Here is a 15,834-nt window from a genome sequence, read left to right on the forward strand (position 1 = left end):
ATTGATAATTGAAAAAACACAGGGGTGCCAAAGATAAAGTGCAAAAACACAAGGGAACCATTGATAATTTCCCTAATTAAAACTTAGAATTACCTGGAGTATAATCAATGGCCCCGAAATCTCCTTCACATTCTTTCTTGAGACAGGTAAGCAATGGCACCAAACCCCAACTGTACCCCACAATACGCTCTCATAGCGAATCAAGTAGCGTTAAGTACAAAATCTGTACTTGGCTACTAGTCTTGTCAACAAACAAGACAATACTAATCAAATAGAAGAGATACGCCTTTATGTATTTCTCAACAGTGCCCTCATCAGCACCCTCAGGGAGGTTCGAGAAGGTACGTGCCAGCCAGGTGCACTTCAAATCGCTCCCTCAAACTGCATCATCACGGGGTCGCACCCCTAAAACTCTCTCAACTATAGTTGGCAAGCTAGAAAGCTGGTGTCCGCTGGTGGAAACGGCAGCACCCTCAATGGGAAGCCGTGTCAGGACAGCTACATCTAATAGGGTGACAGTAGCCTCACCCAAAGGTAGATGAAAGGTGTGCGTCTCTTGACGCCAGCGCTTCAGTAGAGCTGTAACCATCGCACGATCAACGCTATCGTAGGCTTTGAGGTGGAATTCATACAACCTCGCTCGCTGCAGGAAAGGAATGATCCGTGCATCTATCTCCCATGGAGCAGAGTCGGGATGCCTAATGTATATAGTGTCTATGTTTGAGACCTGTAATCGAAAAGTTTCATTAAAAACCAAACATGAAATCAAAGCAATCAATTCATCATATCCAACTAACCTGGGCATCCCATAATACATTGCTCTGATGATCATCCTGCATATGCTTTACACTAGAATCTTTGGGTCCTAGAGCTGTTGGATCCATCTGTACCACTGTTGCAATGAAGAGTAGTAAGTAACGATGTAAGTGTATGTTTGTGTTTATGTTTATGATTATGTTTATGTGTATGTTTATGTTTATGTTTATAATAATAATAATAATAATAATAATAATAATAATAATAATAATAATAATAATAATAATAATAATATAGTGTTACCTGAATGTGAAAATTCTAATGTTGTGACCTTAGCTTCCACATCGACGGCAAGTGATATGTTTCCTTCTTCCTTTATCCATTTTGTTAGCGATCGTCTTAGACTTAGGCCTTCTCTTACCACGAATTTGATCAGGATTGTATCTAATCTCCACATTGGAGTACTGAGGTCATGACCTCTTATCGATCATTGGCATGAAGCATGGTTCATATGCGCTTGTGTAACTCTGTGAGGTGTAGCAAGGGTCTACGAAACGCTCATAAGATAGGTGTCTTTTGATGCATACGGCAAGGACATGTGAACAAGGTAAGTGGTATATTTCCAATTTGTTACATGTGCATTTCCTTTATGTCAAGTCAACTGTTTGAATCTTGTCCCCCTTTGATGATCCTTTGTTTCCCCGCCCAGTCTTAACCTTGAATATTCCTCTTGTGTAATTGAAAGCAATAATTTCATGGAAGTTCGCCTTCTAAGTGTTTCTAGTGATAATCTTCGTGGCATGAGAGGTGTACATGTTTCCTCCAATCATCCATGCACTAGAATGTTCACGTCTTTTCACAAAGTAGTCGTTGACGTGATAGAAGGTGAATTCAACTAATGTAGTTAATGGCAAGAACCTTACACCCTTTATCACAAAGTTGAAGACCTCAGCTAAGTTGGTGTTATAAGTCACACCATACCTATGACCCCCATCATGACACAATGACCACTTAGACATATCACCTACTTCATCAATCCAAAAAAGAGCCTCTCGTTTCGCAGCCCTTATTGCCCTCAAGCCCTCAACCACCTTACATGTTGTCTTTCCTCAGTAGTCCTACCAACCAACTTCTTAAGTTGAACATTACCCGTCGCATTGTTAAAGTTACTAAGCAAATGACGTAAGCATAATCTATAATAGGCGTATAGTGGTTGCCATTCCGTCTCCTCCATGGCCGCTAAAATGCCTGTATGTCTATCGAAGAAAATACACAATACCATCTTCTGTGTTACATGCTTACAAATACACGTCATAAACCAAGACCACGCAGCTATGCATTCCTTCTCAACCAAGGCAAATGCAAGTGGAAAGATTCCCTTATCACCATCCTGCGCAATCGTAGTCAATAAGGTATGACGGTACTTGCCATATAAGTATCTACCGTCAATGGCGATAAGAGGTTTACAAAACTTAAAGCCCTCAATACTATGTTTAAAGGCCCAAAAGACACGTTGAAAGGTTTTAATATTGGGACGTAAATACACATCCGCATCATTGTCTTCCTTAAAGAACCATTCAACTACTGTGCCCGGGTATTATTGTTGCAACGCTTTTAAAAAACGTGAAAGAAGAGAATACGAATCCTCCCATGTACCATATATGGACACTAAGGCTTGTTGCTTAGCACACCATGATAGCTTGTAAGTGACCTCTATCCTAAATCAATCTTTCACCATCTGTTGAACAACATACACCTTAGTCGAAGGGTCTTTGATAAAACACATTTCCTAATCACATTGTTAATCACAGAGGAAGTCAAGTGAATATGTGCAGCTGACACAGTGTCACTACCCAATACAAAATTCCCATGCTTTCCATTGTACTTTGAAATAAACCATGAAGTTGAATAAGGATTTAGCCTACCCTTAGTTTCTAAGAACATCTTCTCTTACACTTCAATGATAAAGAAGTTTTGTTAGAAGTCTCTGTTCTTTACTCTACATTTCTACTAATATGATAGACTCTAACAGCTTCCAACAAAGCTTCCTTAATATCAAACACCATACCCTTTTCAATCTCCCCATCTTCAGTGTATGTGTTATCACAATCCCAAGTCCTCCAAGCGTTGTCCTCCATATATTCATCTAGAGGTGGACATAGGGTATAAGGTGTAGGAGCAACGATTGTAGGAATGTTGCCTAGGGTCATGTCATTAACTAGGGAATCCTCATCCATATCCACATCATCCTCAGAAGGATCATCAACAAGCTCATTACTCTCATTACCATAATCCCAAGGTACCAGTTTGAGGGGGTTCGAAAGGAGTAGAAGATGGGGAAGGAACAACGGAATTTTGAGTTTCTTGAGTTAAAATAGACATAGGCATAGGAGAAGGACTGGAAGTAACATTCACAACTTGATTGCCTAGGGGTACCACTTTTACGTATAACTTCAAAGAGGGAATAGATATATCCTTTGAATGCACCCACACAACATCAATAGAATCATCATCCTCAACCAGAAAAGCTAATAATTGACCACTCATGTCGTATTTAAAACTTAAATTAACAGTACTTCGTGTGGTGTCAATTCCAATCTTAAAACATATAAGAAGCTTAAACTTATTCAAATCCATGTTTGAGCTGCATGCAAACAATTTACGTTTATACCCCCACCATACGTAACATTGCTACCACTTGTACGAATGGAACCATTACAAAAACATGCAATAATCATACGAAATGATGCCATTTCTACATGAATACATACAATATCAAATTCATCACCAAGTACATTCACGAATATACATAATCAATGAACTACATTTACATAACTATTTAACTACATTTACATGAACTAATTAACTAATTCAAATAAAATAAATATACTCAATTTACAAAACAAATTAACTACATATAAACAATATACAAAACAAAATCAATATACATAATTAACTAACTGCATTTACATAAACTAAATCAATATAATCACCAAGTAACTGTACATAATTATTAATTCAAATAAGTTGTGATTACATAGCTAAGTAAAAAATCACCAATTACATTCAATATATTATTCACAATAACAAACTAAAGTTATTGAAACATAATCAAAAAATGAACAAATAAGTAAAAAATAACTAATACATTACCTTAATCATCTTAAATTGAACGAAATGAGTGGTGATTTAATAAGTAATGCCATGCATTTGAACAAATATTGAAGATTACATAAAACCCTAATTTTCGTATAAAATAACAAAAAAAAAAGAAAATTATACCTTAGACAACTCCAAGTATATGCTAGACCACTTTACTAGTGTTGGATTAATTGAAGGTTTGAAGGTGTTTTAATGGAGGAAAAGGAGAGAGTATTTGTCGACTTTTGTTTAGGGTTTAATTGAATTGGGGAAAAATGAGGAAGAAAGGGGGATCTACTGTATTTGCTCGAGTCTATTCACTGTTAGTAACAGCGAACAAGGACTGAAGGTCAAAAAAAGTCAAAGTCTTTGTTCGCTGTTAGTAACAGCGAACAGCCTCAAGCCACAAGTTTAAGAAAAAACTGCTTATCTTGGGAAATATTTTAGAAAGTTGACTATTATGTGAATTTTTTATATTTTTTTGCTTATTTGTTTCAAATGTTCAACGGTAATGGACATGCGTGAGAATGGGCAAACCCATTTTGAGACCGTCTTGTCTAGGGGTGTCAAACAGGTCAGGTTGGGTCATTTTCAGGTTCGGGTCATATATAAATGGGTCAATAGACCCTTGACCTGAACCTGACCCATTTAATTAGATGGGTCAAAAATTAAAACCCCGACCTGATCTGTAGCAGGTCGGGTCAACCTGCTAATGACCCATTTAACCTGCTTTTTTTTTTCAGGTCATTGAACCCATATATTTCAGATCATTTGACCCATTTGACCCATATATTATATTCACATTTCATAATAAAATTAAACATGCTTCAAAGTTCAACTATCAATCTATCATCACTCATCATATTCATAACAAGATAATACTATCTTGCTAGATGGCTGCATAGTGTATACTTCCTAGTTAAAACTTAAAAGTCTTCAAAAGTCAACAAACAAGCAAAATATTCAAATGACCTGACTACTGACTACTGAGGAAGGAGAAGAGGAAGGCGCCGCAGAGAAGAGGAAGGAGAAGGCGCACAGCAGCACAGAGAAGATCAGAAGAGGAACTGACTACTGAAGAAGACGCCGCTGTATGATTATTTTCAATGGGTGTATGTTTATTTTAAGGTTTAATGGTTTATGAATATCAGTTGGTTCAGTTCAACTTTAATAAAGCTAAGTTAAAGTATAATGGGTTAATAAAGCTAAGCATTTTGCAGGCCCAACTCTTAAGTGGCCCAATAATGTGTCATCTTGTATAATGGGTTAATATCAGATAATATGGGTCGACCTGACCTGACTGACCCATTTAATAAATGGGTTAAACAGGTTTTTTTCGGGTTTAAATATTCAACCTGAACCTAACCCATTTAATAAACATATCAGGTCGGGTTGACCTATTTAATTAATTGGGTCAAAATTCTAAACCCAATCCCGCTAATTTCGGGTCGGTTTCAAATCAGGTTAGCAGGTCGGGTCAGCTTTTGCCAGCCCTAATCTCGTCCAACTATTTGTGCAAAAATAATACTTTGAGATTGTAATTCATAAAACCTAAACTTAAAAGTTCTAGTTTGCAAATTAATCTACATTCATTATGAGATAGGTGCATTTAGCACCATATTATGTGAAAAAATATCATTCTATCACAAGCATATGGGTCACGGGTCAACAGTTTGGGTTTGGTCCACCAACTTTCAAACTGAGTTCGAGCCAAGTCGAGTCATTTTTACGGGGTCCGGTAGATAAATATTTTTGCGAGGACTACACTGAATCCATCAGGAGCCATCTGCCATCGTCCTGCTGTGCTGCATTCCCATTTCTGCAGTAGTGCTAGCCTGCTAGTAGGAGAGTACAACTATGGCGAACGTAGCTCAAATTCCTACTAGCTTTGGCCATGAGCTTCGAGCTTGTCTTCGCTGCCGCCTTGTCAAAACATACGATCAGGTTCTCTCCTTTTCTTCTCTTTCTATCGTTATGCTTGTACTTCGTACTTTCTAAACAGAATTTAGGGTTATTCTGCCTTTGCCTTTTCGGCATGTTTGATGGACTTTTCAAATTTTCTTTTTAGATTTATAGTTTTTCAACTATCTCTGTTTGAATGAAAGACTTGCATTCTACTGAGTAATTATGTGTATTGTTTGGTGATTATATGCAGTTCAGGAAATGATTTGTCTTTGTTTTTAAAGTTGTTCTTCTTCCTTTCAATTTGAAATTAGGGTTTACGTTTCTTAGCATTATCGCTCATTTTGCATTATCGTCTATCGACATGTGTAATGAATTTTTAAAATTTGTTAAGATTTTAGGGGTTGTAATTATCGTTGTTTAAAGGGAAGATTTGCATTGTACTCGGTAATTATGTTGATGTGGTTGGTGACTATATGCAGTTTAGAGAATTAGTTCTCTTTGTTTTGGTTAAGTTGCACTTCTTCCTTTTTGTTGAACCGAAATTAGGGTTTAAGCTTCCTAGCTTCATCTCACCTTTGCTTCGTGATTTTTTAAAATTTTGATGGACTTTTTAGAATTTGTTGGGATTCAAGGTTTTGTAGTTATCTCTGTTCGAAAGAAAGTATTGCATTCTACTAAATAATTGTGCTCAATTGACTGTTTACTTGATGTTGAGATTTTGGTTTTGCAATTATCTCTGTTTAAAGGAAACAATTGCAATCTATTGGGTAATTATGTTTATTGGGTTGGTGGTTATATGCAGTTCAGGGAATCAGGGTGCGAGAACTGTCCTTTCTTCGGGTTGGATAAAGATCCAGAGCGTGTTGCTGAGTGCACTACTCCTAACTTTACTGGGTATCTATCTATCTATTGATCTCCCTCAACGACTTATCCTAATTCTTAGTTTATGTTTCTTTAGGCACATTGTTTCATTCGTGTAATCTATTACTTATAGATACTCCTTTTGATAGGATTTAATTTTTTTATAGGTTAATTTCTGTCATGGATCCAAGTAGAAGTTGGGCTGCTCGCTGGCTACGAATTGGTATGTCATTTGCTTTTGTAACTTTTTTGGGTTTTTGGTTGCCATGTTGAAACAATATCTTTTTCTCTTTTCCTAAGAATTCTTCATTTCATATAAAGAAGGCCTTACCTTTAAGTAAAAGCATTTTCATAACTTTGTTTTTTCTCTTTTGGATCAATTATCTTATAAGAATCATAGAGAACGGTATGTTAAAATATTTGTTCTTATGCTATTATCTTAAATTAAATCATAGATTATTGGAGGATCATTCATTTGGGTATACATTTTCAAAAAATTAAAATTAGAATGAGGTGCTAGGAATTTCACCTAAGACCAACAATGCGAATATGTGTGCTTTCACTAAACAGCTATGCTACCAAACTTCTTTGAACAAAAGTATATTCTCTACTTAATTCTGAACGTATATATAAAAGCACTAGTAACGAATCACAAATTAGAACCACCTAGTGGTAACTTTTGTTTTGAATGATTTATTTTGCGGTATTCCCAATGATCGTATTACTCGTCGGTTTTAAGACATAAAATTTCGTCGAAATAGATTATAGAATGTTATTTTATAGGGTTGAAAAAAAAAACATAATTTTTTTATTTATATTTATGATAGGTTTAAATTTGTTTATTGAATTATTTTTGTATCTATTGTGCTCTCAATGGGTTTAAGACTTTAAGTCCTAGATACATGGGGATTTGGATGCTTTTCTTGTGAGGTTTGAGTTTTTAAGGAAAATGCAGTTTTAAGATTCCTCAAATGGAAAAGTAAATTTACCAGTTCAATGTTATTTATCGAAGATTAGCCCCAAATTGGGCTTATATAGTATGGAATGGGACTAGAACTCATAAACATTGACTGATTATATGGCTTGCTATTTTTTTTTATTAGGATTAAGATTAAGGAATTGATAAATTTAAAGCATAGTGGCCAATGCATCTTAGTGTCGATGAGAACAAGAATCATATTTTCTTCCATTACAACTTAAGTAAAAATGCTATGAGACTATCATGAGCTGTTTCAGAGGGGCAAAAACACCTTGTTCTTGAGCATCACCCAAACATGTGAAAGACTAGAGTACTATGACAAAATAGAAAATGAGTGCCTTTTTTGCGCTCACAGCTTTGTATATTGGATATGGAGGGCCCTTAGCACAATTCTTTGAATGGAAAAAGTCCATTCTATTGCATGTGTGAAGCAAGTTCATATAGGAATGAAGGAGAGGATTAGGAATACACTAAAAAAGATGTCCCAAACTGGCAGAATTTGACTTGATAGTCTGTAATCTATTATATAAGTTTGGTCCTAGAAAGGTATCTTTGAAATAAGGTGAACAATTCAATTATTTGACGGTTTAATTCAATTCTGCTCATGCTTCTCTATGTTTTGATCCATTGTTTCTAAATAGTTCATCTTAATTCGTTTTCGTTTGATCTTAAATAGGTTGGTGTAATGTTCCACTAGTTTTTATGCACTTTATGGTTTAGACTTGGTCTAGACCATGTTGTCTAATTGTGAGATAGTGGCCTAGACATTGTAGTATTTCGAATTTTTGTGTGTAGCTTTTTTTTATTCATGGAAATTGATTTAGTAGAAGATATGCCTCGTGAGACAAATTTTCTTGCCTAAGTGTTGATTTTTAACAGGCATACTAAATTGTTTTTGAACTGAGTGATTCCTTTGTGTGCATTTGCTATGTATGATGCACTTGTTTACGATATTGCATTGCGAAACAATACTGAATGGCACGTTATTTATAAGCAATAATTGGTTTGGTAAATGTATAGTGTTGTCTTCTGATACATCTTCTATTTCTTTTTCTACCTTTATTCTCTTTATGGTTCCTTGTCAAGTCTCAATAGTTGTGCCTAGTGTGGATTTAGTGAGAGCTGTGGTTTTCTTTTCATGTTATCTAACATTGGAGCTTGCAAGATAACAGTCGTTGGAAATCTAGAATGATATGTGTTTTTAGAATTAGTACCTTGATGGGTATGTGGAATTCTTGAATCGAGTTTTATGGGGAAAATACACTTGTAATGAACATCATTTTAATAAAATATTGGGTTGGGCATGGCTTATTTAAATAAAATAGAAACATTCAGGATTTACAAAGAATCATGGTATTTACTTAAGGACTGCAGTGGCATATGAAAACACAAGACAAACATATGAAGATGTGACATGTGGTTCAATTGGTGGCACATGGGATCTTCATGAGAAAGCCCGTAAATTAAGGCATGCATGGGTGTTATGAAATACGATTTGGGGAATTTATTGTGGGAGGCAAGAGTCTATTTAACAAGGACACATACAACATACTTTTTTTATTCTGATGAAAGAAATAAGGTCAATCGTGCTTCTTAGTTCTCCTAGCTACTTTGGGGGAATTTTGATGTTTTGAAGAATCATTAAGAATTTCATGAACTGGGGATGACTGTTCTTATGCGGTGTTCTGTACATACGGTAATAAATATTCTAGGCATATAATCTAGTTTTGCATTTGATGGCTTTCTAATTGAAACAATCTATGCTCTTGCGTTGATGGATATGGCTTGATGTGGAGAAGTTGGTTAAAATCGTATCATAAAATAAAGTAGTTGGTGGTTGGCAATTTATTTCAATTTTAGAGTGACTATATCTGATTTTTCCAAAGGCTGGTTGAAACTTAGGATTCTTTAGCTAGGAGAGTGTCCATTCAGACGAATTCACAACCATATATTAAAGCAAGTTAACGATACTTTATTGTTTACTATGTTTCCTACTTTAGTCGCTGCTTATTATGTGCTTGAAAGCTTGTTCAGAGGAATCATACTTGTCAAGTTGTCAATTTGCCTTATTATCTCCTCACTTAAAGTCTGGACGGAGTTTGTCCCTTTGTGGCCTTTTTAAATGGTGCCTTTCTTTTGGGAGGGAGTGTGGGTGCTTCACTAGTTTGGATTTTGGAAATAATTCACACCATTCCGTGAAGCAGTCAGTTCGGATTCTTACCTTCTCATATGTTGTATCTGTAATCTGTTCCACTCGGGATTTTTGGAGAAAAGATTATCTACGATATCCGACCACTTCTTTTGCCTTTGTCCTCTAAGATATAATAATGGCTCACACATGTGTTTTCCTGGGGAGTTCAGGCAGGTCTATGTAGGATTATGGTTTGCTTTTCTTTTTTTCTTTTTTTTTTTTTTCGTTCTGTGTCTAATGTGCCACTTTTTTATATAATAAAATTTGCATCAAATATCCTTTTCTGTGCTTCTCTTGGGCACTTCATGTTCATGGTAGGTCAATTGTGGTGAGATTTATATATTTGAACAAGCTCCATCCATTTTCCCCCATTTAGCATTCTCTTAAGCGTGGACTTGGTCCAAATTTTTTAGCCTATGACAGTGTGACCATTGACCTTCCATAGGATCTGTCTTTACTATTCTCTTAAATTTGGATTTGGTTCAATTCTTTAAAACCTATGACAGTATGACCTTTAATAGGATCTACTATGGGAGTCCACATTTCTTATTAATTAGCTGCATCCAAAAACCATGGTTGACCAATTTTGACCGACTGTTTTCTTTTGAGCTTATAAAGTTTATCAGTGTTGCTTTCGTTAATTGGCTTGCTGCAAAAGCATTATTTATATGCAGATAAGCAGTTTGTTGTCGTTTTTGACATTGGATTGAAAAGCCCTCACATGATTTTCTCCATTTTCTAGTTCTTTTCTATATGTTTCCATTTGAGTGAAGTTTTAGAGCAAGAAATGACAATTTATTACGTTTGTGCAGGAAGATTTGTTCCAGGCTGCTATACCCTTGCCGTGTCTGAGACACTTCCGGAGGAATTCATGGTAACATATGGATGTTTGCTTCTTACAATCATTGCGATGCCGTGTTACAGGTCTTAGTTTATGGGACACTGCCCTTCTGATGGGCTGTGTTTGGACATTTTGTTGCATGCATATGAATTGCATATACTATCATGTGATTATTGATACACTGTTTTGGTGAGGGGGATGGTCTATTGCTCTTAGAAATGAATGGGAAGGGGAGATGACCATTTGCTTTGGAAGTTGCATACTTGCATGCTATGTTACTTAGACTCTTCATTTTGCTTCACGTGCCCGTGTCTGTCCTTGATGCTCGAACATATGTATGGCACACTTCAATTTAGTCGTAAAATTGAATATTTAAACGTATCAGACATTTGGACACATACCAGTATCCGACATCGATACCCGAGTCCAAGTAACATAGCTTGCATGTCTTCGAACAGTTGACCATCTTTTGAGATGAAGCTAGATTTGATCTGTTTGCCTGATTTCTGTTGGACTGAATTTTCTACTAACAAAATCTGAATTTTGCTAATTGAAACGAATATTAGTTTTTTTACAAACTAAGTTTTACTCATTTGTCCTTTGTTTCATGGGGACAAAAATCTGTAGTTCTTTGGTTATGGATTATAATGAATTATTGTAAAATGATTCATTAAATCATGTACACCTCTTATTTATGTGAAATTGATGATATGTGCTACCAATGGTCAATTGGAAATAACTTTGTTATGACTAACAAGGGTAAGGTTGCGTACATTCGATCCTCTCAAACCTCACCATAGGTGGAGCCACAAAATGACTTTGGTGTATTTGTTGCTATTGTAGTTTCACGCATCATCATTGATTTTCTTATGTACTCCTATTAGGTATATGTTGTTGATTTTGTTATTATTAAAGAGAATAGGGCCAACTATTCATAAATTGATCTCCGAAAGTTGTACAATAGATCCTTAAATCCAGTGCTCAGCTGCTGGATTTGTGATTTCTCTATGCTGATGTAGTTGGATTTTCAGCCTTCTCTTTCTTTAGGAAAGTTTTTTATTGGGCAGAGCCGGGCAGGGGGGTAGCTGGAGTCTTGCCGTATGCTTTGTTCTTTTCTGAAAAATGTATTTGTTGTTTTATTGGTTTGACTCCAAATTTTTTTGAATGGCTTTTCTCGACTAAAATAGGACATCATTCTGTTAAACAACTATCAGCTTTCGCCTTGGTTGAACTGCATGCTCCAGTAAACTTTATCATTCTTTTCCCCCCTCTGCTTCTATTTTCTTAAATTATTTGGAGTTGTTGGTTCGGTAGTTGTCATTGCGTGGATGTTCCACACCTAAGCTTTGATAAGCTCTTTCATAGCCCATGGTTTATGTATGTGCATGTTAAGTTTTTTGTGACGAGAATTTTGATGTGACTGAGGAACACCATTGTCTTAGAGCCATCTTGTCTGCAACTGTTTTCATAAATGCATTTCCAGTTGCATATTTGTTTTTCCCTGTACTTTGCATTTGCCTGCAGCTTGCTAAACGGAAGGGACTCATCAAGTTTCTTATGCATGACAGAATATATGCGAGGATGAGCGTGTTCAATATGTACCCCCAAAGCGCTAAAAATGAACACGGACATGGTGTGTTGGTGTGAGCACTGCTTTTAAACAAGCTAACTCTTGGTCACAGTTACAAACTCCCATCTTTTTGTATCTACTGTTTCGGTGAAACTAATGTCTTAAGTCCTAATGCTGTAATTATATTCTCCTTTACTATCCTTCTCTGAACGATCATAGGCAATTATGGTCATTGTGTTTGGTTTCCGGTGACTCCCTTATTATGCAATGGTCTTGATCAATAGAATTATGCTCTTCATAATTTTGGATTTTATAAAACCGTCATTACTCTCCCCAATTTGCTTGTCAAAGTCTATATTGGCTCTCTTAGTGTTAGTGTGCTACATATATTTTTTTTTACATTATTTGTTTTTCCCCCGCTCATTTTTAGTTTTTTCTTCTCTTTACCAATGCCCATCTTCGCCTAACCAACCTTATACAGGCACCTAATTATAATATTAAAACAAAACTGCATATAGCAAACATAATGTAAAGATTTTCGAGCTTATCACAAATGAAATATAGTTTGAGACAACTCCAAAATTATTTGCATTGACTGCAAAATCAATTTCACAACTATTACCGTGATTGTGACTAAAATTGTAATTGTATATGCTTGTAACAATATGAAATTAACTATGTGAATCAAAATAAATCAATGAAAAAATCCATAAAAAATCCTGCATCAGCAATCAGCAATGACTAAGGTTGCTTGCTAATTGCTAACAGTCAGAAACTTATTGATTTTACCAAATGATCTAAAAATGAACAAACATCATCATAACAGACAGATTGTAGATTTCTGATGATCAAAACAATTCCCATATAATTCAAATGAAGGATCACTAACATCGGTGTCAGACTACTAAACCTCAAGCTCTTTTAGGAATAGATGAGCTTTGTATCTTAAATTTTCTTCCCTGACACGCCCCTACAAAGATCATGTTCGGATTCGGCTCTACTTAAGGCTTTTTAGGAAGAGAAGAATTCTGCATCTCAACAACCTTCTTCCATGACTCCCTGCTTGAAATCTCTTCCCACCATCTTCCTACATTCTCTCTTGACATCAACAGTTCCTTCACATCAGTTCCGTTCACTAAATAGTGCGTGTTAGGCAAGTGCGATAGATCAGCTAAGGAGAAGTCGTCTCCAGCTAAATAGCGACTCTCACCTAGCCTTTTATCATAGACATCAAGCACCTTCGACAGCTTTTCTTTGTTCTGCTTAATTAGGCCTTCGTCTTGCTTGATGTTCATACGCGGAGCAAATGCTAGCTGAAAAACGAGGACCCCTGATGGAGGATTAAAGCTCTGGCTTTCTGCCTCAATCCACTGTTCTATTGATGCTTTCTCCAATGGGTTCGTCCCATACAGTTTTATGTTTCCTTGGCTTGCATATTTCTCTGATATGTAACGGCAAATTGCTCTGGATTCTGTCATCATAATCATTTATATATGTAAGATGAAAAAAAATATATATACAAACTTGGAATTTAGAGAGTACATAACTTTCTTTCTATTCATATACATTTGCCCAAAAAGACCTCAAATACTTCATTTTAAAAGAGCATCCAACTCTTAAGTCACTTTGTTTCAAATGAGGGCAAGAAATTTAAAAGAATAAACTAATCTTCTGCTTAAAATCTTGTTCAATTAAAAGGTGTAGTATTAATCGGAAACAACCTATTTACTATTGTAAGACTAAGGTTGCTTATATCAATCCTCAAATACCGCTAAAAGAACCCACGATATTGGGACAGTGTAATGTTGTATTTTATTCATGAAGAAAACCTTCTAAAACCCTCCAAAGACCAAACTAGAACAAAGTCACAACGTATAAACCTACAATACATACTTATTTATGTCCAACCAGCAACTTACAAACACATACATAATAAATGACTATAATGGCAGAGCCTTAATTCAAAAAGAATTGAAGTCGAACAGATAATATATGACTAAGAAGGTGTTCTCTTCAACTTATTTTTTTGACTTATTACTTATTCTTATTGGAATCAGATAAGATCAGACCAGATCAGATCAGATCAAAACTATTCAGATCAGATCAGAAAGTTTCAGATCAGACCAGACCAGATCAGACCAGATCAGACCAGACCAAATTAGATCAGACCAGACTAGATCAGACCAGACCAGATCAAACCATACCATTATTATTATTATTATTATTATTATTATTATTATTATTATTATTATTATTATATTATTATTATTATTATTATTATTATTATTAATCATTATAACTATGTAGTATGTAATATTAATAATAAGACATAATAATAATAATAATAATGATAATGATAATGATAATGATAATGATAATGATAATAATAATAATAATAATTATAACTATTCAGATCAGATCAGAAGGTTTCAGATCAGACCAGACCAGATCAGATTAGTTCAGAAAGATTCAGATCAGATCAGACTGAATCAGAACAGATCAGACCAGATCAAATCAGATCAGATCAGACCTTAGAAAATTCAAATCAGATCCAATCAGATCAGACGAAGAGAACATGTACTAAATAACATTAACCAGATTCATTAAAGGTATTTAACTAAACTCTAAAATGAGGCCGAAAATGAAAAAGTTACCAAAGAGGGTAATGCTTTCATCCTGAAAAGCTGGAACTTGACCAAAAGGCTGCAAACACAAATATATCATTAATCAAAGAAATTAAAGAAAACAAATCAAGTATTTTGTTCATCCTTTTCAATTTATTATATAAATTATCCTGATTTAATCCATAAGCTTGGTCCTTTTAATCTTATTTAAAAAGAGCTTATATATGATTGAATATGCACAACATAATATTTTTGATCAAATTTTGTACCAAAAAAATTCACATTCCTTTCATTTTTTTTTTCTTTAAACGAGTTTCAATGTAAATTGAAAATCCAAATAACAGTTGTGATTTCTAAAAATTATAAAAAGTATTGATAAAAATTAAGGTATGATTCTAAAATTTAAATAATTCAAACGAGAAGAATTAAGAAAATACAAAGATTAGGAATTAATGGGTTAAAAGTACCTGAATTTTGAGATAATCAGGAGACTTGTGTTCACCTTTTGCCATGTCGATATTAATGAGTTCGAAGTGAACGTGTTTTTCCAAGAGACAACATAACACCCTGGACACCGCCGTCGACAATGGAGGTCCGTACACTTTCACCGGAGTTGCCATTTCGGATCCTTTTTTTTTGTCTTTTTAAGTTCAAGTGAATGCCAATTGCTATTCGCTAATCCCTAATGCTACTCCCACTCAAATGAGTAGTGAGCCAACCTTATCTTTTACCCAATCCTTTTATTCCGCCACCCTTTTCATTTTATCGCCACCCATTTGAGTAAATTACCATTTTACCCTTAGTTTTTAAAAAAATAACAACATTGCCATTAAGGGTAAAATTTCTATATATACCACACTCCAACTAAAATTATTCTCACTATAACTAAAAACCAACTCACTAAGGCTAAATTTCGGAGCAAAAATTAAGTACAATCCCCAAATTATTAATCGAGGTAAGTTATTT

General features: G+C 35.1%; 2 protein-coding genes across 2 annotated transcripts; one reads left to right on the forward strand and one right to left on the reverse strand.

Annotated features, from left to right (window-relative positions):
- Positions 1-5,559: 5,559 nt before the first annotated feature.
- LOC130797488 (transcription elongation factor SPT4 homolog 2-like) lies at positions 5,560-12,581 on the forward strand. Its single transcript, XM_057660091.1, has 5 exons — positions 5,560-5,841; positions 6,605-6,696; positions 6,831-6,886; positions 10,646-10,707; positions 12,243-12,581. The coding sequence occupies exons 1-5, from the start codon at positions 5,755-5,757 to the stop codon at positions 12,288-12,290; spliced, it is 345 nt and encodes a 114-aa protein (XP_057516074.1). The 5' UTR covers positions 5,560-5,754; the 3' UTR covers positions 12,291-12,581.
- A 329-nt stretch (positions 12,582-12,910) lies between these two features.
- LOC130797487 (glutathione S-transferase F10-like) lies at positions 12,911-15,588 on the reverse strand. Its single transcript, XM_057660090.1, has 3 exons — positions 15,336-15,588; positions 14,899-14,947; positions 12,911-13,715 (listed from the first exon to the last, which is right to left on the reverse strand). The coding sequence occupies exons 1-3, from the start codon at positions 15,486-15,488 to the stop codon at positions 13,246-13,248; spliced, it is 672 nt and encodes a 223-aa protein (XP_057516073.1). The 5' UTR covers positions 15,489-15,588; the 3' UTR covers positions 12,911-13,245.
- Between the last annotated feature and the right edge of the window lie 246 nt (positions 15,589-15,834).

The sequence above is a fragment of the Amaranthus tricolor genome, chromosome 13 (genome assembly GCF_026212465.1).
Source record: "Amaranthus tricolor cultivar Red isolate AtriRed21 chromosome 13, ASM2621246v1, whole genome shotgun sequence".
Lineage (NCBI taxonomy): Eukaryota > Viridiplantae > Streptophyta > Magnoliopsida > Caryophyllales > Amaranthaceae > Amaranthus > Amaranthus tricolor.

Excerpts from the sequence above, each read along its gene's own strand:
- LOC130797487 (XM_057660090.1), bottom strand. The coding sequence starts at position 15,488 with ATGGCAACTCCGGTGAAAGTGTACGGACCTCCATTGTCGACGGCGGTG. Across the intron at positions 14,948-15,335 it reads CTGATTATCTCAAAATTCAG|CCTTTTGGTCAAGTTCCAGC; the intron begins GTACTTTTAACC and ends TTGTGTTTGCAG. Across the intron at positions 13,716-14,898 it reads TGAAAGCATTACCCTCTTTG|AATCCAGAGCAATTTGCCGT; the intron begins GTAACTTTTTCA and ends TTATGATGACAG.
- LOC130797488 (XM_057660091.1), top strand. The coding sequence starts at position 5,755 with ATGGCGAACGTAGCTCAAATTCCTACTAGCTTTGGCCATGAGCTTCGA. Across the intron at positions 5,842-6,604 it reads TTGTCAAAACATACGATCAG|TTCAGGGAATCAGGGTGCGA; the intron begins GTTCTCTCCTTT and ends GGTTATATGCAG. Across the intron at positions 10,708-12,242 it reads CACTTCCGGAGGAATTCATG|AATATATGCGAGGATGAGCG; the intron begins GTAACATATGGA and ends TATGCATGACAG.